At 36.8% G+C, this 22,556-nt stretch overlaps 4 protein-coding genes across 4 annotated transcripts; 1 reads left to right on the top strand and 3 right to left on the bottom strand.

The window, feature by feature from the left end:
• Window positions 1-1,236: 1,236 nt before the first annotated feature.
• Window positions 1,237-9,461, bottom strand: LOC110776932 (sm-like protein LSM2). Its single transcript, XM_021981507.2, has 4 exons — window positions 9,320-9,461; window positions 4,680-4,721; window positions 4,429-4,587; window positions 1,237-1,606 (listed from the first exon to the last, which is right to left on the bottom strand). Exons 2-4 carry the CDS (start codon window positions 4,680-4,682, stop codon window positions 1,487-1,489), a joined length of 282 nt encoding a protein of 93 aa, XP_021837199.1. The 5' UTR covers window positions 4,683-4,721; window positions 9,320-9,461; the 3' UTR covers window positions 1,237-1,486.
• On the top strand, window positions 5,698-7,689 carry LOC130460759 (uncharacterized). Its single transcript, XM_056828296.1, has 4 exons — window positions 5,698-6,465; window positions 6,576-6,665; window positions 6,812-7,213; window positions 7,300-7,689. Exons 1-4 carry the CDS (start codon window positions 5,698-5,700, stop codon window positions 7,687-7,689), a joined length of 1,650 nt encoding a protein of 549 aa, XP_056684274.1.
• A 1,739-nt stretch (window positions 9,462-11,200) lies between the features above and the next one.
• LOC110775834 (uncharacterized) lies at window positions 11,201-12,414 on the bottom strand. The gene has a single exon (XM_021980431.2). The coding sequence runs from the start codon at window positions 12,234-12,236 to the stop codon at window positions 11,376-11,378; it is 861 nt and encodes a 286-aa protein (XP_021836123.1). The 5' UTR covers window positions 12,237-12,414; the 3' UTR covers window positions 11,201-11,375.
• Window positions 12,415-16,628: 4,214 nt separating this feature from the next.
• Window positions 16,629-21,565, bottom strand: LOC110776923 (probable enoyl-CoA hydratase 1, peroxisomal). The gene is made up of 3 exons (XM_021981497.2): window positions 21,026-21,565; window positions 18,184-18,466; window positions 16,629-16,861 (listed from the first exon to the last, which is right to left on the bottom strand). Exons 1-3 carry the CDS (start codon window positions 21,436-21,438, stop codon window positions 16,763-16,765), a joined length of 795 nt encoding a protein of 264 aa, XP_021837189.1. The 5' UTR covers window positions 21,439-21,565; the 3' UTR covers window positions 16,629-16,762.
• Window positions 21,566-22,556: the final 991 nt, after the last annotated feature.

Raw genomic sequence — 22,556 nt, 5'->3', positions numbered from 1 at the left:
ACGAAGCTCATAAGTTACAAAATCCCACATTCTTAACTACACAACATTAATGTTAATAAATAGGCATCATTCAGTACATTAGTAGTAGTTATCGTCCATATCATCATCTACTTCATCATCAAGATCCTACCAAAAAAGTGAAGTACAAAAAAATAACAAAATTTAAGCGGGTCTAAATATAGGGTATGGGTAGGGTATGGGTCTTAAGGGTCCGCGGGTAGGGTATGGGTAGGGTACGGATCTGAAAAATTAAGACCCTTACCCTACCCTAAAAAAAACAGCATATGCCCATACCCTACCCTTACCCTATAGGGTCTAAAAAATAAAGACCCATACCCTAATTTTAGGGTAGGGTCCGACAGGGTCCGGGTAGGGTCCTAGACCCGCTGCCATCCCTAGTTCTAGCACACGATTACAACTAAAAGATTCCAACTATTAGTAATAGTCGGAATCTTTTAGTTGTAATCGTGTGCTAGAACAGGTAATATGTTAGCTTTGAAGGTTTTTTCTCCATTTCTTGCAAGATGAAATGTTAACGAGCCGGAGTTTGTATGGTTGAAATATATTCCTCGAAATTTAATAACTTTGACGGAACTTGATTTGATTTAATAAATTAAGGGTATTACAAAGGCGGTAGTACACACTGTAGTAATGGAATGGGGAAAATGCAGTTCGACGATTCATAAGTTCAAAATCGTGTATCGCCAGGCCGCTAAAGATGGCTGTCGAACGAGTCGGTCGGAGGCCCGGGACAGGAACGAAAAAAGCACAGCCCGACACGAGCACAAAGTCATTGGCCGTGGGCCGCAACTTTTTTGGAAAACATGACAAAACACGCTAAATTTAGCAAAATTAGGATGGACACAACGGCCCGTGGGTCTGGGCCGGCACTGGGCCCTGTTTGGAACGTTTCGGCCAGGTCCAGTTCGACACAATACAGATTGCGCTTGGCGTGAACTGGGCCCGTTTAGGCACACAGCCCATGGGCTCGGACCAAAGCCCGGCCCACAGTCATCTTTACAGGCCGCCAGTCAGTGAGGTTTTGGATACAGTAGTCATGGTTTAAACTTCAAATATCACACACACATTCTCCTTTGCACCTCATAAAACCACGATGACAAAAGAACAGAGACAATACCGAAGATACGTCACTTCTCAGTTCTAACTCGGGCTTGCAAATCCCACATAAAAGTATAAAACCACAGGTTGAGTATGTAACTCACTTGTGCAAGCATATCTCACAATCTCACCATTTTCAAACATTAACCATCACAAATGTATAAGATCACATAATTGATATCATTACAAATTGGCAAACTAACATGCCCCAAAACAAATAAGGAACCTTCCAAAGCATCGAATCAAGGCACCTACTAATAATGACCAAGCAAAAAAGGAGCTTTTAAGGAAAGTCAGTCTGCACCACATTCATCATATAATGCTTGCTACACTACACATATAGTCATATAACCACTACGCACCAGATTTAGCCGCCTCGAGCTTCTCTTCTCGTGGCATCATGAAGCAACTCAACATCAACTCCATCTGGCGGTAACTGAACGTATCTCACAACTGAACCCCTTATAAAGCAGTTCCTCACTGATAACTGCAGCAAAACAAGCATAATTGTCAATTCATGTAGCAACATGGTATAAAAAACTGGTGAATATAATTATATAAGCAAACAGATAATATCATTGTCAGAGGCTGCTCTGCAACTCAACAAAGACTCACCAGCTATACAAAATATCCAGACATTGTAAGAGTAGATGATCATACTACATGAAGATGAGATTTGCGAAGACCAAAACGTTATTTTGTCGAGCACCAGAAGTATCTTCCAATGTCGATAATAAATTGATTCCACACTAAGACTCCATTTGGTAGGGTGTAAAACGTTTTCATGGAAAACGATCCCCTTTTCAATCATTTTACATTGTTTGGTTTGACAAGGGATGGAAATCATTTTTCCGGAACTCCCTCGAAGGTGGAAAAACCTTTTCCATTTGAAAGGGAGGTAAACCACTTTCCCACCTCAACTCCCTCTCCCTTCTTCCCCTCAATCTTCACCATCTTCTCCCATTTTCTTTTACGAAACCAAACAAAGGAAAACTAGTTTGGAATGGTGTTTTCTCTTGAAAAATGTTTTCCATGGAAAATCATTTTGCATAGAAAACGTTTTACACCAAACCAAATGGAGCCTAAAGAAAAGAACTTATTCCGCCTTGCCGCCTATTAAGAGAATAGGTGTTTCATGAAAACAAAAGGTTGAAAAGGTACAAGGACAATTATTTGGCTCCAATTTCACAATCTAAATGAACAGCACAAAGAAACTTTTCTAAATTTCCTATTCCCCTCAATCTACCTAAGCAATAATCAATTAATCATCAGCCATGAATGAAAAACTTCAAGAAATGTGACTACACAACAACAAATGGGACAAGGATCTTGTGAATATTATTAACAATTTCCATACCAACTATTTTGCTAGTCACCCAAACAAAAAGTTGGTAGTCACTGGCCATGACTTAGGCTAGTTCCAATCTATTTTGACGAAGAAGAATTAATTACAATGGCAGATCTGCACATTTCCTTTTAAGCAGACAAGTAGTGTATATACGAAGTATACTACATAGTCCCACGGCAGTAAAAACCTTCTTGACGATAAAGATTAATGACCCACTCTAGCTAGACATGTCTTAAATAGTGAATACATGCCAAGTAATATTTGAGACAATTCTCCACAATGACAAGGCTATGTTAGATGAAATTCTAAGATTACTCTCAGGGATATTGGGAATTTGGGATACGCTGATACTGTGAAATATACCAAAAGGCTCTGCAGTACCTCCCATACCTTCTTTCCTATTTCCATATAATCTCCACTTATTCTCCGGCATCTAAAAACTCTTGTTCGTATGAATTAAGGTGCATGACTTATTGATATCACAGTTGCATAAACATAGATGTTTGAATTATTGATACTTAAGAGAGATATACTCATCAACATAGTTGCAGGATTCACTCATCTAGACTAGGCTTGGCCTAAACTATGATGCCCAACTTGAATATGTGTGTCAGACTCAACCCCCTCAAGTGAGGATCAGGGAACTATGTTAACTTAAAGATACAAGAGCACAGTTAAGAGTGCCCAACTTTAGAATCCGGACAGAGGGCCGTCTCTTTCCATTAAATAAAAATATAAATCCGTAATTATCATTCATTTTCATGCAAAGTCATGGTTCAGTTCCAACTGGAAGCAATTGATGATTTTTAACAGATGGAAACAGAGATTAAAGGAATTCCATGTCCATTTTGTCCCTCTCTATATCCCATATTCTCATGTTTGTATCCATGTTGAATTATATCAGCATATCTTAGATCCTTTATTAGAATATCAACTTCTTCTCTAATAAGATGCTAAAAGTACAAGGTCTGTAATTCTATGTTTAAAAAGCTGAACAGACAACTCCTCAAATAGATGAACCAACAGTCAGCACCAAATGCAGTTTAAAAGCTAAGAGACAGGAAGAGGAGATGAAACCAATATATAGCCCTGAAGATGAAAAAATAGACGAGCCATAATATGGCAGTTCATCAGGTTAACAGCGTAAAAAGTTGACCACTAAAGGTGGAAAATGATAACAGTATCTTCAGGGGCATCAGCAATCAACTGTAAACTCTACAGCCAATAAAACCATCAAGCACATAAAATTGACTGGAAAAGAGAAGATAAAGAACAATCTTAGTGTTCAGCACTTCAGCTATCCTAATAAAATCAGTATATAGAGATTTGGAGAACGTCAAAGCAGAACTTATGTAAATATATAACGTACGTTCTTCACCAAAATCCGCCTCCCTTAAAAACAACATCCATTTTGAGCAAGTTCAAAGGCCAGCCAACTGTAGGGTTGATCCTAGCAAATATGAGCTTCATGCAGCCTAGAATACATCTCCCAGTCTACCACCCAAATGTATATGATATATGTGTGTATCCCCTAAGAAACTTCAAAGCCCAACTATATATATGCACTTACGCAGCAATGAAAGCATATTTTTTACCAAACACATCCCCATAGACATCCTCAACCAAAAACTTATCACAGCAGAAATAAGTTCTCATTTAGGTTACACATAAGTATGCAGCATTCAAACTCAAACATTCATATACAAACACCTAACCAAAAAGATTTAACTCATTAGAGCATCCCTAATGAAAGCCTATCAACAATTACTGCACAAAGTGGAAACTGAAGAAGTGACAAGAGGTTAAGGTCAAGAACACAAAAAGAAGCATAATATCCATATTTTTCTCACAAATCCATTGCCTCACTGATGAACAGATTGTCAACACACTCCATACAATCATACCATGAAAGGGTGAGATAAATTGGAAAGAGAATTCAAATGTAAGGGAGCAAGGGTTACCATGTGAGGATACTTTTCTTGGTCAACAACCCTAGTGTTCTCCAGCTTGATATTGAGGTACTGATCAACAGAACGGAGGGTTCCTCTAATGGCTAGATCATTCTTCAGTTCCACAACCACTTCACGCCCCACAATTTCCTTGAAATATGAGAAGAATAGCTGCCAGCACCAAAAACAACGCATGAAGATAGATTAAAATCATTCAGCAAGAAATGTTAGTCCAATAGAATTGAATTAGGAATAGAAGTTACCATTTTCTACTGATTCCTCAGAGCTCTGGTTCTGATATGAATCTGTAGCCAAATAATTTTGTAAGGTCTCGGGAAAGGAACTTAAACAAGGTGCTTGAACAATTGAAACAACTTTTCAGCAATAGGTGCTTTAGGAATAAAACATGTCAGCATGAAGATTAAATTAACAAAATAAATTAATAAACAAAGTCCAAGCTGTAACAGTCTGGATCCTTATGTCATCAAAAATCTTGCATATGACTGTTTATCTCTATAACCATCAACTTTCTGAAAACTAACCAAACAAATCATCCAACCTTTTCCAAAGCAACACAACTTACCCAAGTTTTAACAAAGAAAATTGAAGGACTAGAACTTGTGTAAAATTGAAAATTTTCAACACAAAACTCATATTTTCCTTTCGACTCGGTCTCTTATTGTAATTATAAGGAACTTCGGCATGAAGCATGAACAGCTAACATCTTATCACTCCACCAAAGGTCAAAACTATTTACTCATCCAACATCAAACTCACCAAAGTCAACACAATGGATACAAGTTTCATTTCCTTTTATTACCTCTTAATCAACCCATTAAAACAGAATGGATTTGTCCTTCCAATCGAAACAAATGAGGGAATGAAAAACTTTAGTTTACTCTCCCTTCCCCCGCCAACTGCAGCAAAGAAGAAGATACAATCCAGTCTAAACCAAATAACAATACAAGGGCTAACTAGTCATGCTAATCCATGGTGAATGTCACCAAATAATTCTAATTGTAGGGGTTAATCAGTCAAACAACAGAAAACGGATATTAAAAAAAAACTGCTCTTAGTAACTAACAATGAAGAAAAAAAAATCCCAAAAGACCCTTTCATATCCTCCCTTTCTCACATGTCTCCTCTCATTGAGATTATGTGTAAGTAAAGCCTGGTTTTTCCCCAATTATTATGGGATTACTTTCCCACAATTGAGGCTGATGCTCTAGAGAAAATAACTCGTCCTTTAGTACCTGTGAAGTATATGCGGCTCTTAAAAGTATGCAACCGTATATAGCCCCAGGTCCAGATGGTTCTCAGCCGGTGTTTTACCAACGTTTTTGGGATCTCGTTAAGCCAAATGTAGTGGGAATTGTGAAGGAGGTGTTAGAGGGTAGAGATTTCCCTTTGGGTTTGAACAATGCTTTTCTGGTTCTTATACCCAAAGTTGATGTCCCTCAAGGTGCAAAACAATTCCGACCCATTGGATTATGTAATATAGTCTATAAGTTGGTGACAAAAGTTATTGTGAATAGGTTGAAACCGGTTCTGCCCACCCTCATATCCCCTACTGAGTGTAGTTTTGTACCAAATAGGCAAATTACAGACAACGTGATCATTGTTCAAGAAATGCTCCACACAATGCGGAATAAAAAGGGTAAAGTGGGTTATATGGCTGTAAAGATCGACTTCGAGAAAGCATATGACCGGCTTCGATGGTCGTTTATCTGTGAGTCGTTAATGGAATTAAGAATTCCCCAGAATTTAGTAGAGGTTGTGAAGCAATGTATTAATTCTGTCAAGCTCCAAATTCTCTGGAATGGGGAGCCGTTGAAAGAATTCAGTCCTTCAAGGGGTATACGGCAGGGCGACCCCTTATTCCCGTACTTGTATGTCATATGTATGGAAAGATTAACCCATTTAATCGATCGAGAGGTAAGTCTGGGTTCATGGAAACCTGCTAGGGCGAGTAGGGATGGACCTCCCATTTCGAACCTCGCTTTTGCGGATGACTTGATCCTCTTCGGGGAAGCTATTGATCAAGCTAAGGTAATGATGGACTGTCTTAACCTATTTTGTGGGGCATCAGGAAGCAAAGTGAATATTGATAAGTCCGGTATTTATTTCTCTGGAAATACGAACTTTTACATGAGATGCAGTTTGTAATTGTCTGGGCATGGAGTAGCGGCATGGAGGCCACTGAGGACTTTGGTAAATACTTAGGAGTGCCTACTATTAATGGTAGCCTGGTAGGACCTCGAAAAGTGAGTATCAATACCTAGTAGACAAAATCAACAGCAAATAGGAGGGGTGGAAAACGAAGACTTTGTCTATAGCAGGGAGGGCAACCTTGATTCAGTAAACTATGTGTGCCATCCCTATGTATACAATGCAGACAACGAAGCTACCTAGAACCACCTGTGATGATATTGACCGCAAGACAAGGAGTTTCCTGTGGGGAGAACATGAGGGGAAGAGAAAAGTGCACTTAGTAGTGTGGGATAAGGTGACTAGACCGAGAAATGAAGGGGGTCTGGGCATTAAGTCAATGAGGCAAACGAATTCAGCCTTTTTAGCGAAGCTAGGCTGGAGATTACTGGCAGAACCTGCAGCACTCTGGTCTAGAGTTCTGAGAGCCAAGTATTGCAATAACGGATGCGACATAGATATGTTTAAAGACAAAGCAAGTGCTTTTAACGCTTGGAGGGGCATTATGAGCAGTGTTGATGTGATTAATAAGGGTCTGAATGTGGCGGTTGGCAATGGAAATAAGACCTTCTTCTGGCACCACCGATGGGTTACTAAAGGTCCTTTGATTGAGTTAGCTACAGAGGAGCCTCCCATTCACCTTCAGGATGTGACAGTGCAAGAAATGTGGGATAGAAAATTAGAAATACGGGGTGGAAGTACGAAGCGTTTGCAGCCTATCTTCCTGATAGCACGTTGAGGGAGATAGCTTCGTTTGATCTGGTTGATGATGAAGATGCAGTGGATGATATCTATTGGAACGGCTCTCCTAACGGAGGCTTCTCTATTAGTTCAGCTCTGACCTTAATTCGAAATGAGGTAGAGTTAAATGAAGTTAGTTTGAAGAAACGGAGGAGCATTTGGAGAGTTTCTATCCCACAAAAGATGAGGTTTTTCTTATGGTTGGCAATACAAGAGCACCTGATGACTAATGGAAATAGATTTGTTAGACACCTTACTGAAGACCCAAGGTGTTTGGTGTGTGGGGACTGGGGATGCAGAAGAGAACGCGGAACATGTGGTTAGAAAGTGTCCAGCAGCACGTATGGTTTGGTAGAAGCTTGGAATACACAACATTCTGTTTGGGGATTCTATGTCTTTCGAGGATTGGATTTTGAAGAACATAGAAGAGGGAGCTGCAGTTCGTGGGAATGAGTGGCCTAGAGCTTTTGTTGTAACGTCTTGGTGGTTGTGGAGGTGGAGGAACGAAAGAAGTTTTAGTACGGTGCCAAATATTCCACTTGATCAAGTCAGTTTCTTGTTTGCTAGACTTGGAGAGATAAAGAGGGCAATGGAAAGAGCTGAGTCTTTGCTGTTGACACAAACTGTGGGTAAGACAGAGACTTATGTGAGGTGGAAATTCCAAGGGAAGGCTGGGTGACGTTGAACATTGATGGGGCGGCAAAGGGTAACCCTGGAGAAGCTGGTGCAGGGGGGCTGATTAGGGGTCATAGAGGTGAAGTTCATAAGGTGTTTGCACTGAACTGTGGGATTTGCACAAGTACAAAGGCTGAACTGATGGCTGTACTTAAGGGGTTACTGGTGACGTGGGAGGGGGTCACAGGAGGGTGGAAGTGGGTCTGGATTCTGAGATTGTGGTTCGAATGTTGGTAGGGGAAACCTGTGCCAACTCTCCTTACAAACACATGGTTCAAAAATGTAAGACTCTCATGCAAGAAGTGGGTGGGAGATTACCATTGCTCACCAATATAGAGAGGCCAACAGGGCAGCTGATTGGTTGGCCAACTATGGTGTGCAATTGAACCAGAAGTTAGTCTTGTTCGAGGCGATCCCGAAGGATCTTCATGCTGTTTTATTGGAGGACCTTAGCGGGGTAGCATGGCCAAGATAGGTGCCAGTGAAGGAGGATGGTCTGAGAGGAGCTGCTGTTTGGCTCATTTAGCTTTGTGCTTCAGTTTGCTTTCTGTTTTCTTTTCCCTTCTGTTTTTTCCTTTCTTTTGAGGCTCTGCCTCCCTATTGCACCCAAAAAAAAACCTGGTTTTTCCTGGCTTAATGTCAAACATACAAGCTTAAGCGCATCTTCACTGCCTCAGCTCAAGCTCACCACATTTATTAGGCTCTAATATCCAGCTACAAGCTCGGAAGCTCAGGAAATAATTTAGACAACAATTATGTTATTGAAATCAGAACAAACTAAAACATTTTGCATGCTCATTGAACAATTTTCAAGAATATAAGCAAACACTTAAGCAAGTCGTATACAAAATCAAACAAAAAATAATCAACGAATGAACATGTACATTTTTCTTCAAAGTTCTGAAGACAACAATCATAACACTTCGTGCAAACTAAAATTCAAGTCCTCAGTCTAATTTATCTGTGAAATAGAAGAACCCTAAGCGAAAAGCCTAAATTAGGGGATTGCTTGACGTAATTCAGCACCAGCAATCAAAATTAAAAACCCTAGCTCGCAATTGTCACTCTAAAGTTTCCCACAGCTTCGTCCCCCATTAACCTAACATTCTCCAAAATCAACAAATCGAATCTGTAATTATCAAAATATAAATCGAAGGATCAAACAAATGCGCAAATCAACCAAAATATTCAACGAAATATAGCGTGAAAATTGAATTGAAACATCAGAAATTGTAAACCTAATTAGCCGAAAAGAAAACACAATAGAAGAGCTGCTAACCTTGAGAAGAGCAAAGGGCGCGGCGAAGAAGAGAGTGGGGGAGTTCAATAGAGAACAGGCGATGGGCGTGTGTTTTAGTAATTGTTCATCGCGATTTTTGAAATAGATAGTAGCCTCATAGACTGTAGTCTGTAGGGCTTTAGCCTAATTAAACCTTCAAAATAAAAATATACTTTAGGCCAACAAATACATATTTAATGGTACGTTGGTAATTTCACGCTTATTTCAGAGATATAATTCCGCAACGTCAAGGAGAAAGGAACAAGGGGCCAGAATTTTGCTCCAAACCAAACAAGGACCAGACAGGTGCCGGTAGCTTGACCGCCTTACTCGTCATTGAAACACAATCTGGAGGGATTTTCAGTATTGTATAAGTGTCTCGGAAGCAAGCGCCTGCGCGTGAGATACCCAACATCCGATGTTCGTACAGCAGTATCCACAACTCCTTTGCGGGCGCACGAAGAGCGAATGTTGAAAGCCATACCATTTTTTAAAAAAATTATCATTTTTCACATATAAACGTCATTTTTCACATAAAAATACCATTTTGAATGTTGCAATTTGTTTATAATGCTTTGTGTTTTAGTGTTCGTCGTTTCCCTATTTAGTCTTATTGTTGGCAGATATGTATATGGCAATACATATCTGATATTGGTATTTAAACAATGAATAATTGAGGTTTGACCGATTCAAATTTGAAATAGTTGAAATGTATTAAGTGCTAGAATATCGGGTGTGTTTGTGGAAAAATATTTTTAATAATTTCAATCAACGTATTTAAATATAAGAATTTTCTACATCATGCCCTTTTGTTGCTTTGATTTATACTTATGTTAGTACTCATGCGTTTGAAATTTTTTGTATTGTATCCTTGTACTTGTAATTCAAGTTATATTTTTTAAAAAAAATAAGGTTTTTGTCTATTATAATCAACCTCATCTTTGTCGTTAGAGCAAGATTAGCGCTAGTCTGAGTTAAGACTTCCACATCTAATTTTTATTAATTTTTATTTATTTTCAATTTCTCATATACTTTTCAGACTTACTTAATTTTTTTCACTTTACCCCTCATACTCATTCAAGACTTCCCAAACTTGTAAAAGAAAAAAGAAAAAAGAAAAAATAATAAAAATTAACGTATAATTTACTGTTTAAGCGTCTTAAGTAGAGTCTTGATATTCCAAGACTCTTACTCATACTTTTTTCATACTCTCCCACTTAAATGGGAGGTCTTAGGTTAATACTCAATTAGACCATTACTCATACTATTGCTCAGACTAGCGCTAATCTTGCTCTTAAGTCGTTAACCCAACGGCCAACGTTATTGTAGAAAAATCTTGATTTTAAAAAAATAACGGAAACTTGTTACATTTAGGTTAATGGTAGAGTGCAATGTGTAAAATTTACCCATTGGAATTATTACGGATAATTTGTCATCCTCGAATTACCCCCAGGGTAGAATACCGTTCTTATATATGCATAATATTACCAAGAGGAATATAGCCAAGCAAACGCCAGGACCTCTTTAACCGTTTCCAGATCTTATCGGAACAATTTTTTTTTTTTTTTTGAGGGGATGATTAATTACATAACTCATTTACCTCAATTTGTTTTTTTTGTGGCCAACATGTTATTCTTGTGGTTGAAGTATCATAATTCATTATCCAAAAATATAGAAGAATTATTTTATACTTTTCATTACCTACTACTGAATTGCTTACCAATAACACTAAATGCAACTTCATGTTCAGGTCAGACATAAACATCTGATATAACACCAAACTTCAAAATCTCAATTTTTCACACGTATCTATCACTATGTACAAAAATCAATCAATTGTGGATCAAGCTATACTTTTTTCAATTCATTATGAAGTTGATATTGAAATCAAGGTATAATTGCATTTGTATTACTTCATTTATAATACATTTACAGCTTCTCGGTGTAATACATTATACAAGGTGAACAACTTCCCGCAGATATATAAAGGGGATATAAAAAATTATCTCAAAATTAAAAAAAAAAAAAATGTAGTCTGAAAAACAATTGACTTACATCAAACTTTATCTTCATCCTCTCTAATGAATTCAATATTAGAATCTTGATGATCTATTACCTTCTTTCTAAAAATGGTCAAACCAAACCATAAAATTGTCTTAATAATTCTAGCCATCCCAATTGCAACGGTCAAATAATACAACCACAACCCAAGAAAATCACCTAACCCAACTTTGATCATCATTTCCCTCTTAACCTCCACTACAACCACCAAGGACTCAACCTCATCCCTCAACCGCCACCACGACAACGCCCCGAAACAAGCGGCGAGGGCCCACCTCTCGGGCAACCTCTCTTGACGGGCCTTACCGAATATCGTGTCGTCCACGACGGGCCTGACTATGGTCCTAGACCAATGGATCATGGTCTCATGTAGGCCCAAAAAGAAAACCAACTTACTCAACATGGACCTCTCATCACCGAATCCAGCCCCATCAACTCCTGCCTTAATAGTGGCCTCAATCCCTAGCCCAACACACACTTGTAAGGTACATAGGAAGATCCACGCCGCGTGGACACGTGGCCTAAAAATAGGGCCCGGGAGCTCGGTAATTAGACTAATCCGGCCCGTTAACGCGTGGATTAAGGCCGCTAAGCTAATCATGGACACTAGGGCATGTATTAGGTTTGGATTAGTGTTGAGAAAAAGAGAGAAGATTAAGGTTTTGGGAGGCGAAATCGAGGCTAATGACAAGAGATATTGAGCACTTGATAGCCTTGCTAAGAGCAAGAAGGATAGAGGTAACAAAAGGCTAAGAAGAGTGATGGAAATTGCATAAAATGGTTGGACCAAAATTGGATAATCAATTATCTCAAATTTGGCTAAAATTGCCTTCTTTTTCCATAATTTCCAAACCATAGCTCTTTATATTTATGATTATGATCTGAAAAATGAAGATCAAAACCTATATATTGTATGAAAATTAAATGTAACAAACAAAAACTTACCAATAATTTGTTGGGAAATTTTGGATCAAAAGGAAGATTGAATTATAAAGTTTATATATGAAATGAAGTTTGGTGAGGCAGCTGGTAAAGGTGGTTGCCACGACTAGATGTTAGTTGACTTGGGAATCATATAATTAACTAAATAATTCATTTGAACGAATTAAATTAATTATATAAATTGTGTTACAAGTTGTAAGTTGGTGTATTTTTGTATATTCTTTAAATAATCAAAAAACAATTTGCATCATGTGAATAAGTGATGCTTTACCAGCATTGTTGCTAACACCTTGTGATAAGGAAACATTATTATTATTATTATTATTATTATTATTATTATTATTATTATTATTAAATTCATTTGGAACAAAAATGGATGATTATGAATTGGAGTATATTATAACACCAATTATTTATGGTATTTATGTATCCATCTGTATCAATTAAGGTAGGCCTATTATTATTTCAGTTTGTTTCTTATTGATCAATCATAGACATGAAGTGTACACCAAAAGATAGGTCATACTTCGTATAAATGAGTGAAACCAAATTATTAAATAGAATTGTACTTGTAATTCCTCCTTTTAATAGTACGTCACATAAACAAATACGAGTAATCGATCTTGTTTGGCCTTGTGAAGATGGCGATGAACTCACCTTGTGACCAGGATGTCACAATTTCGAGCTTCACCAATCACAAATTTTTATTTTAAGGTGGAATATTGTACAATTTTTCGCTTTAATTAAAATTATCCCTTCAAAAATCACTAATAATGTATAAAAGTAACTATGTAACCCTCTAAAATGTTTATCCATAAAAAATATATTACAGAAAGTTAATTAAAACATGTTAAAAGTAACCAGAAATTAGCTAAAAGTTACCTACCTAGTGTGTGTAAGATCTTTTAATGAAAAATTAAAGAAGGATTATATTTGAACGTTGGCAAGTCGCTAGAATTTGGTAATACATGATGCCAGGAACAACAAGGTGTTGGTTTTTAGTGATGCCATTATGTATGACATCTTATCTTAATTGGAACGATATGATGTGTCCAAAGTTTGAGAGATATGATAATGATATAATTATACAATTATGGAATTCAATTAACTTAAGGCTCCGTTCTATTAGACTTATTTTGACTGAACTTATATTATCTGAACTTAACTGAACTCATCTAAACTTATTTATCTGGAAAAACTTATTGTCTGAAATAAATTTATTTGTGTGTAAAAATGTCTGATCTGAACTTATTTTGTTTGAAATAAGTCAAAATAAGTCGAACAGGACATAGCCTTATTACTTGTAGTTCCTCTTATGTATGGTGTGTCTCTTAAGATGGTGGTAAACTTGAAATCTACCCAGTTTTTTTTGCAGTTCAACTTTATCTTGGAATCAATAATTCAGATAACTAAGATTCTGTTTTCTTCACATTATTCTCATTGCTTATTAAACCAACTCAGAAAAAAAATCAAACCATGTCAGAAAAAACCAGGCAAGATTAGATAAAAAAGCAAAAACCACTCACGTAAAACATTTAGGCCATGCCAGAAAAATCCATACTAGACCATACATACCAGCCCATAAAACATGTAGTAGAAGTGCAATCAAATTGATGTAAGTAATATGGGACGGAGGGAGTAGTCTTTTTTATACTGAATTGTTCATTAAAAAATTTCCTATAGATTTTGTAATATATGTATTCTCCTATAGTTCGAGGTTCTTGCTTTTTTCATTCTAAGTTGAATTTTGATGGTAAATTATCCTCGAATATATTAATAAAACACCATTAAATTCGTATCAAAAAATATTCAATAGAAAGATAGACATCAAACTAGCTAAAAGCAATAGAGTTATACTACCTCCGTTTCAAAAAGATCTTTACAGTTACTATTTGCACGGACTCCAATGCAATATTTAACTATTAATATATCCAATTTCGTATGTGAAAAATTATAAAAATTTGATATTCTGAAAATACATCCCGAGACGAATCTAACAAGATCTTACATGTAACGTTTTGATGTATATATTGGTGAGAATTTACGGTTAAAGTTTTTATACTTTGGACACATTTTCCAAAGCGTAAAGAACTTTCTGAAACGGAGGTAGTACAATACTAAAAAGTACAAGTATGAAGTACGGAGTATATAACTTCATATTCCATGCAATCATTCAGAATATGCTTATATTCCCTATTGCTTAAGAATTTTGGCGGAAATTAATTTAACGTAATAAAATGCCCGCGCTAGTTTCCTAAAATATTAAAATAAATTCGAATTCCATGGTTTTGTTTTATAACGATATTTAAAAAGTTTACACTTATGGTGAGTTATATTCAATGAAAAACACATTCGTAGCTTGAATATTACTTAAAACGAAAATTTGACCTTTGCTTGTTCAGACAGTCGATATCCTCTTTTATCTTACTCCGTACATTACATGATAAAGATCATGGTATATGCATCTTTTTAAACTTAAACCAAACCTATAATATACTACTATACTAGGAGGAAGTATAAATTAATATCTAATATGTATTTCACAAAAACATATCACTCATTAAACGACAAAATAGGGATAAGACAAACGCTAAAGGAAAAAATCATTTTTTTAAAAAATGACATCCGTTTTTGGAAAATGGCATTGGTTTTCGAAAAATGGCATCCATTTTTCCAAAATGGCATATGTTCTTTGAAAACTGGCACCTGCTTTCATTTTTGTCTTATCTCTATTTTGTCGTTTAATGAGGTGATATGTATTTTGAAATACATATCAGATATTGGCCTCTCCGCCCTCACTATACTAGTGATTGATTATATTCGTTAGGTGGACCCGTTTAATGATTATACAAATTCTTGTAAAAGATTATTCCGCAGTTAATTAATTGTTAGATCGCATATCATGCATGTCATTAGAGTATAAGACAGTCATGTACAGAACTTACTCTACTATTGTATCATTCTACTTTGTGAGATACGGATAGTACACAATTTAGTATTTTGTACATATAAAACTAGTGTGTCCTTGCCATGCACGTAGAAATGGTCAACGAGGCAGGTTGGGTGGATTTGGTGGGTCGTGGGTTAGGGATAATTGACGCATGACCACCCTCGGTGAAAGTCATGATGGGTCGGGCCGTGAATTGTGTCGAAAAAGATCAAGTTATTTATCATAAAAAAATATCACACACTTTTATTTTACTTTTAAAATACGCGAACTCTGAATCTGACCACCTATCTCACGCAACTTAACATAGTGGATGGGGGACTACAACTTAGTGACTTCAAGGTTACCAAGTCATTTCCCACCACTAGCTTAGGTTTGTTAAAATTAGACATAAACTAGTCTTGTTTGGAGCCCCATGCATGCTTCATGGATCATGCCTGCAAATACAAGGAGACTATCTTGGAGTTTAATTATTGGAAGGAATCTTAAAGGTTATAATTATAATACCACAATCACCAAAATAAATAATACTTCGTACAACTCTATCTACAAGAACCACTTACAAGTTACAACGGATAAGAATCCATACGTAATTGCTTCATAATTCGTATTATATGCTTGTTTATGCATTAATTAACACAACTTGTCTCCTATCGGTCATTTAAACTGTTTTTTACTTACTAAGGGCTCGTTCAGTATCATTGCCAGTCTCCGTTTTTTTGGTTTTATAAGTCATATGATTTAAATCGAACGACAACTTTTGTGTAAGCCCGTTTTACCGAAAGACCAATTTGATTGATTAACTAATTGGTTTCATTGCTTAACTAACTAATTGGTTTCAGAGTTTAACTTATACGGACACCAATGTGGTCTTTTGTATGAAACCGCCTTATATAAAAGTTTGTATAGATCGAATTATGAACTAAAAGATAGTCATATCTATTGTAATCAGGTTAATATTGAAAACTGACAACAAAAAACTGAAAACTAGTTTTTGTGGTTTTCATATTTTGGTTTTTAGTTTTGTAAAAACAAAAAACTAGAAACAAAAAACGATACTGAACGAACCCTTTATCATACCACACATAGTGGTTAGGCTTTGTTCTCTTTATCTTATATTATTGCTTACCAGAAAAATCACACCAGATCAAACCATACCAGAAAAAGCAAAAAAGACTCGCTGAAAACATTCAGAACATACCATAAACTAGAAAAATCACACCAGATCAGGTGAAGAGAACAAGGCCTAAGACTGAGCTACAATAAACAAGCTGCCATATGCCTTTGCAAATTTCATTTAAGTGGTATACTAAGCAAGTAAGCTGAGCCCAATCAAGCAAAAGAAGAAAACAACAAATGCAAATGGAATGGTTAATAACTTAATTAATAAGCAATTAATTGATCTAAAACCTTACTGTGATCCGAAACTATACAGTCTCCAGTTATATACTGGACTTTTATTCTTCTACAACAAGGTGAAAAAGAAACAATATTTACAACTTCGACCGTCCTGAGCTTCGCCCGGCTATGAACTCCTGCATTTTCTTAAACTGCTCTTTTGTCATCCCATCGTAATAATTATGAGCCCTCGCCTGAAAGATAGACGCGTAATTTAAACGGTAAGTTATATATTAATGACACAAGCCAGTTGCAAATGAACATGAAATTGCAAACTCATAAGTTAAAAACCTAACTTCTTTCATTACTAAAGATTGTGAGCAATCCAAATGGAATTAAGATATTGATTTCACAACCCAAATCACAGTTAGGATTTGGAGGAAAAGTACAGACTCAGACAGAGTCCTCTTGTTGATCAGAAATTAACACAACAAAGGAACTTCAGTTCAGAATCAAATTGATTCTTTTACTTTGCTCGGGGTGGGGGGGGGGGGGGGGGGGGTGTACATGTAAGATGGCTGTGTGCCAGGCCGGGCTGATCCCACGGGCTGCGGCCTTGGACGGATCCGGCCCACGCCAAGCCCGCTCTGCATCAGGCCAGGCCAAATATTTCAAAACATGGTCCAGGCTTACATGTAAGATGGCTGTGTGCCAGGGCGGGCTGAGCCTACGGGCTGTGAGCTTGAACGATCCCGGTCCACGCCAAGCCCACTCTGTATCGGGCCGGGCCAAAAACTCAAAACATGGGCCGTCATGCCTGAGCCTAATTTTACTATATTTAACATGTGTGCCAGGTGGGGCTGAGCCCATGGGATGCGGGCCTGAACAGTCCCGGCCCATGGCAAACCCACTCTGCATCGGTTCGTGCCAAAATTTTCAAAACATGGGTCATCGTGTGTAAGCCTAATTTTACTAAATTTAACGTGTTTTGTCATGCTTTTTCCCAAAAATACAGCGCAGGCCCGGTCCATGCCCCAAGACCTCATGTTGGGCCATGCTTTTTTAGTGCTCGTGCCGGGTTGGCCCTCGGGCCATCCCGCAGCCTAGTTACATGGCACTAACGACAGCCTTTGCAGAACTATTGAAGGCAACAAAATTAATTTCGGCCTAAACTCACACAGCAGAAACTAAGCGGGGAAAACCTTAAGGTAAGTACAGTTCTGTCTTAACAAAAAAAAGTACAGTTCTGGAAACAAGAACAGGGTTCTTAATACCCCTGGCCTTCTTCCAGCGTCAGCTAAGATGGGAAAGAGAACTTGCAAACTTAACTAGTCATGCATTCATTCAACCCTTTTGGAAGAAAACTCGTCAGATTTCAAGTAAATTATCATCACAAATTCACAATCCACAAGAATATATAGCTTCATCAAGGATGTGGATTAGTAGAAGTCATTCAATTAATACTAGCAATGAACAAGGCTCTCGCGTGACAAGTTACCCTCAGACCTCAACCAAACAATAAAAAAAAAAAAAAATCACCAAAAAAAAAAAAGACGAGCTCAAATAAATTAATTACCTTTTCCAGTGCAAGTGCATCGCCCAAGTTGAGCTTCAAGCCATCTTTTATGACAGATTTATACCGCAAAACAAGGTCTTGGTTGTTCTTTGCAATTGAAACAGCAATTTCCTGTGCTTTTTTCATCAGTTCACTGCCTTCAACTACGTAATTAACAAATCCCAGATTTTCAGCCTGCTCTGCAGTCAAAGGAATACAAGACAACGACACTTCACGAGATTTATTCGGACCTATAATACGAGAAAGCTTCTGTGAGAGTCCCCACGAGGGAAATATCCCAAATCTGCAGTTTAAGCACATGAAAAGGGTAGTGAACAAACTATGAACAGATTATGCAAACCAAATATACCCTATTCTAGCGACTGAAGCAGGGAAAGGGCTTGTAAGCAAAAGAACAGCACCATAGAACACAGGAAAAAACTAAAACTTCTGTTACCACTTTTAACTTCAAGTTGACGATAATGGCCAAGGAAAGGACCGAAGTCACAAAACAACAAAACAAAGAAGATTCATCACGTTTTTATGGATCCTTTCAATACTCATTACTTCACTCCCACTCATTCTTAAATTGACTCCGTCCACACTAAAAAAGAAAGTTAAGAACTTGATTCTAATTTATTTTGACGTATTTATTAGAATTATTATGAAAAAGTGTCAAATTGGTGTCGTTAGTACATGTACTTAAATAATGTAATTTTAAATCAAGATTCTCTTTTAAAAATAAAGGGTTACTTTGATTCAAAAAATGGCTACTATAACAAAGAAAACGGGTGTTTAAGTCATTGTGTATGTAAAAGGGTGTTAGAGTAAATTGTTGGCTTTGGTTCCAAAATAATATTAGGTACACGCAAGAATAATCCCTTCACTCCTCTAACTCCACACCTAGACAAAGGAAATCAGACCCCTTACTATCACTTTCTTTGAAGCTCTCTCATCCAAACACATTGTTAGGGCATTGTATTCGGAATTGTTAGACCCATGTAGGTTGTGACCTATGCAATTGTTCCTCGCTCTATTACATATTCGTAGACATGTAGTTACTACATAAGCTCACCCTAACCGTGATTACAACATCAAGTAGGAATTGCATAGAAGTTTACATAGTTCTACATCTCTAATAACTTCGGACTCCAGGAAACACACCTAAACCCGACATGCTTGATCAGTGGAAGAAAATTAAAGGACAAATGTCATTTTATTAGCCTGTTTTCGTACATGCTTGATCAGCGGGAGAAAATTAATGGACCATTGTATACTATTCGACATTCGTATATACTATTATACTCTGTAGCTCTGTTATTCCTATTTAGCCCCACCATGCACCTTAATTCCCCCTCACTTCCCTTAATATCATCAACATGCCACGGATTTTCATTATATAGACACGTGCAAACAACTTGTGTGTGATAGATTGAAGCTATATCTTGCTTAATCAATGATTTAAGTAAGCAAAATTAGATCGAAACCGATAGTAGTTATATTAGTTCATGCAATTAAATCATCAATGGTGGAATACAACTTAGGTAGAGAGAGAGAGAGTGGATGGACATAACAGAATACTCGACATATATTTTTTCTTACCCTAAACTCCTCCATTTATAGACTAACTAACCCTCTTCTTGTTGCCCAAGCTATGCATAACAACATTTATGACACTTCCTAATGTGCCCTTGCCCTATACATTACATTGTGACACCATCTAGTGCTCCCAACATCATGACTAAAGGGCTTGTACAAATATCTTATGATTTATTGACAAATCACATAGGATGGCACACCTTAAACAAGGTAGCAAAATGCACTCTTGCGGCAGCTAAGGGGTCACAGCATTGAAGCTGCACTTTTGAGTTAAAACGAAGAACAACCCACCCATTTTAGGACCTACAAACATTTATTATCTCCTAACATAAAGAAGAAGCGATCATGTGAAACACAATATTACTGTCATCATACAAACCATTACATCTCACATTCTACCGAAAGTAACACATTAGCCATTAGTTACGATCAACACCTGAGTCTAGTAGCACTGACACCCGCATTTTCCGTCCTTTCATGTCTAACTCCTAATCTCTTGACACACACAATTTCCATAAATACACTTCGGTATACCTAGAACTACATACACCCCAATACTATTTCTTTCGATCATTCGAAAAACTCCAGATCACATTCCTTAAATAAATTACTTAAGATCAAGTTGATCAACATATCTCTTTCTCCAGCAGTATATATCAAGACAATCAATACTAAATTTCTCCCTTAAACAACAAATATAGCCCAAATGTTCAATAATTCATCAACAATTAGATCATACTCCTTTAATTAAGATTAAGTTAACAGCACATCTCTTTTACCAGCAGTATATATCAAGACAATCAAAACCCATATACTAAATTTCAATCTTCAAAAACCAATATAGCTAAAATGTTCAATAATTCATCAACAATTACAAAAATCGAAATCAATGACACCAGTGAAACAATTACCTAGCATGAGTGTCAATAAACATGAATTAAGATTAATTTGATCAGCATATCTCTTTAACCAGAAATATATATCAAGGCAATCAAAACCAATATATTAAATTTCAATCTTAAACAACAAATATAGCTCAAATGTTCAATAATTCATCAACAATTAACAAACTTCGAAATCAATAAAACCAATGAAACAATTACCTAGCATGAATGTCAATAAACTTGGTGCCTTTGACAGCAACAATCATATCACAAGCAAGAGCAATAAATTTCAATCTTAAACAACAAATATAGCTCAAATGTTCAATAATTAATCAACAATTAACAAACTTCGAAATCAATAATACCAATGAAACAATTACCTAGCATGAGTGTCAATAAACTTGGTGCCTTCAACAGCAACAATCATATCACAAGCAAGAGCAATCTCAAATCCAGCAGTAACAGCAAACCCAGAAATAGCCCCAATTATAGGCTTCCTACACCGTTCCATCTGAACCACAGGATCCTTCTCTGCATCCTTAACATCACCTTTGAAAACATCTTCCGCAGCCGTCAGATCAACCCCAGAGCAGAAGGCCCGACCCGAACCCGACAAGATGATGACTTTGATGTCATCATCGGCGTCTAGGGATTTGAAAGCTTGGGCTAATGATGTCATCATGGGTTTGGTCAACGAGTTTAGGGATTTGGGTCGGTTTATTGTTACGTAAGCTATTCCGGTGGTGGGTTCTCGGGTTACCATTATCAGGTTTTCCGATGTGGGTTTCTCCATTTTCGCCGGAATAGTTAGGGGAGGAGAGAGAGAGAAACAGAGTGTGACTTTTGCGATAAGATAAACTTCGGTTTGTGTGCCAAAATGATCCGGTTTCGAGTCGGGTGAACTAATAACAAATAAAACTAATTTCCTCCATTTTTTCAATTTAACCCTTTTTATAGAGTTGGTTTTGATTATTTTTTCCCCATGAATTTCACCAAAAAAAAATACATTTATTTGGTCCATTATAATTTATTCTCTTGTAATATTTTTAGTCATATTTGATAGTCGGTAAAAACAATAAATATTCGAATAAAATTAAGTATAATTTGGCAAGAAATGTACCATTATAATGTTCATAGTAACGTAATTCCATTCTCAAACTAGTATTTTCTTCATAAACTACTGTAGCAATAAGGTATGTATATACAACTATACGATGAGATAAATCATCTTGGGTTGTGTACCAAAATGATCCGGTCTCGAGTCGGGTGAACTAACCATAACAAATAAAACTAATATCCTCCATTTTTCAATTTAACCCTTTTTATAGAGTCCGTTTCTATTTCCTTTTTTATCAATGAATTTCACCAAAAATACATTTTATTTGGTCCGTTATAATTTATTCTCTTGTAATGTTTTTGGTCATATTTGATAGTCGGTAATAACTGAAACAATCGGAATAAAATTAAGTATAATTTGGCAAGAAATGTAGCATTATAGCTTCCATAATCTCATTCCCAAATCTTCATAGCTAGTGTATTAATAAGGTCTGTGTTAGAATAATGATTTGAATCGGTCAAGCTCCTTACTGCAACGCCCCAGCATGTGAATCTTGCTTTACGGTATCTGCTATTCTGGACTAGGGTTATCTGTTTTAGGCCTATTTTCTGGGCTTTTCCGCATCTGTCTAGAGAGTAGTATATATAAACTCTCTAGGTCATAACCTAGTTGTATTCTGTAATCTGTACTCCTCAAGATCAATAAAACTTTCCTCCCCTCTGCCTGTATACGTAGCTAATACATTGTTAGTGAACCACGTTAAACCTTTGCATTTTTTAATTACGTTATTTAATCTTTCTTTGTATCCGTTATAACAGTCTGCTCAGTCTTAACTACTATGCGTGGTCTGATAG

The sequence above is a fragment of the Spinacia oleracea genome, chromosome 5 (assembly GCF_020520425.1).
Source record: "Spinacia oleracea cultivar Varoflay chromosome 5, BTI_SOV_V1, whole genome shotgun sequence".
NCBI classification, from domain to species: Eukaryota; Viridiplantae; Streptophyta; class Magnoliopsida; order Caryophyllales; family Amaranthaceae; genus Spinacia; species Spinacia oleracea.
The sequence above is the reverse complement of the archived record's forward strand: the minus strand, read 5'-3'. Positions and strand labels throughout refer to the sequence as shown.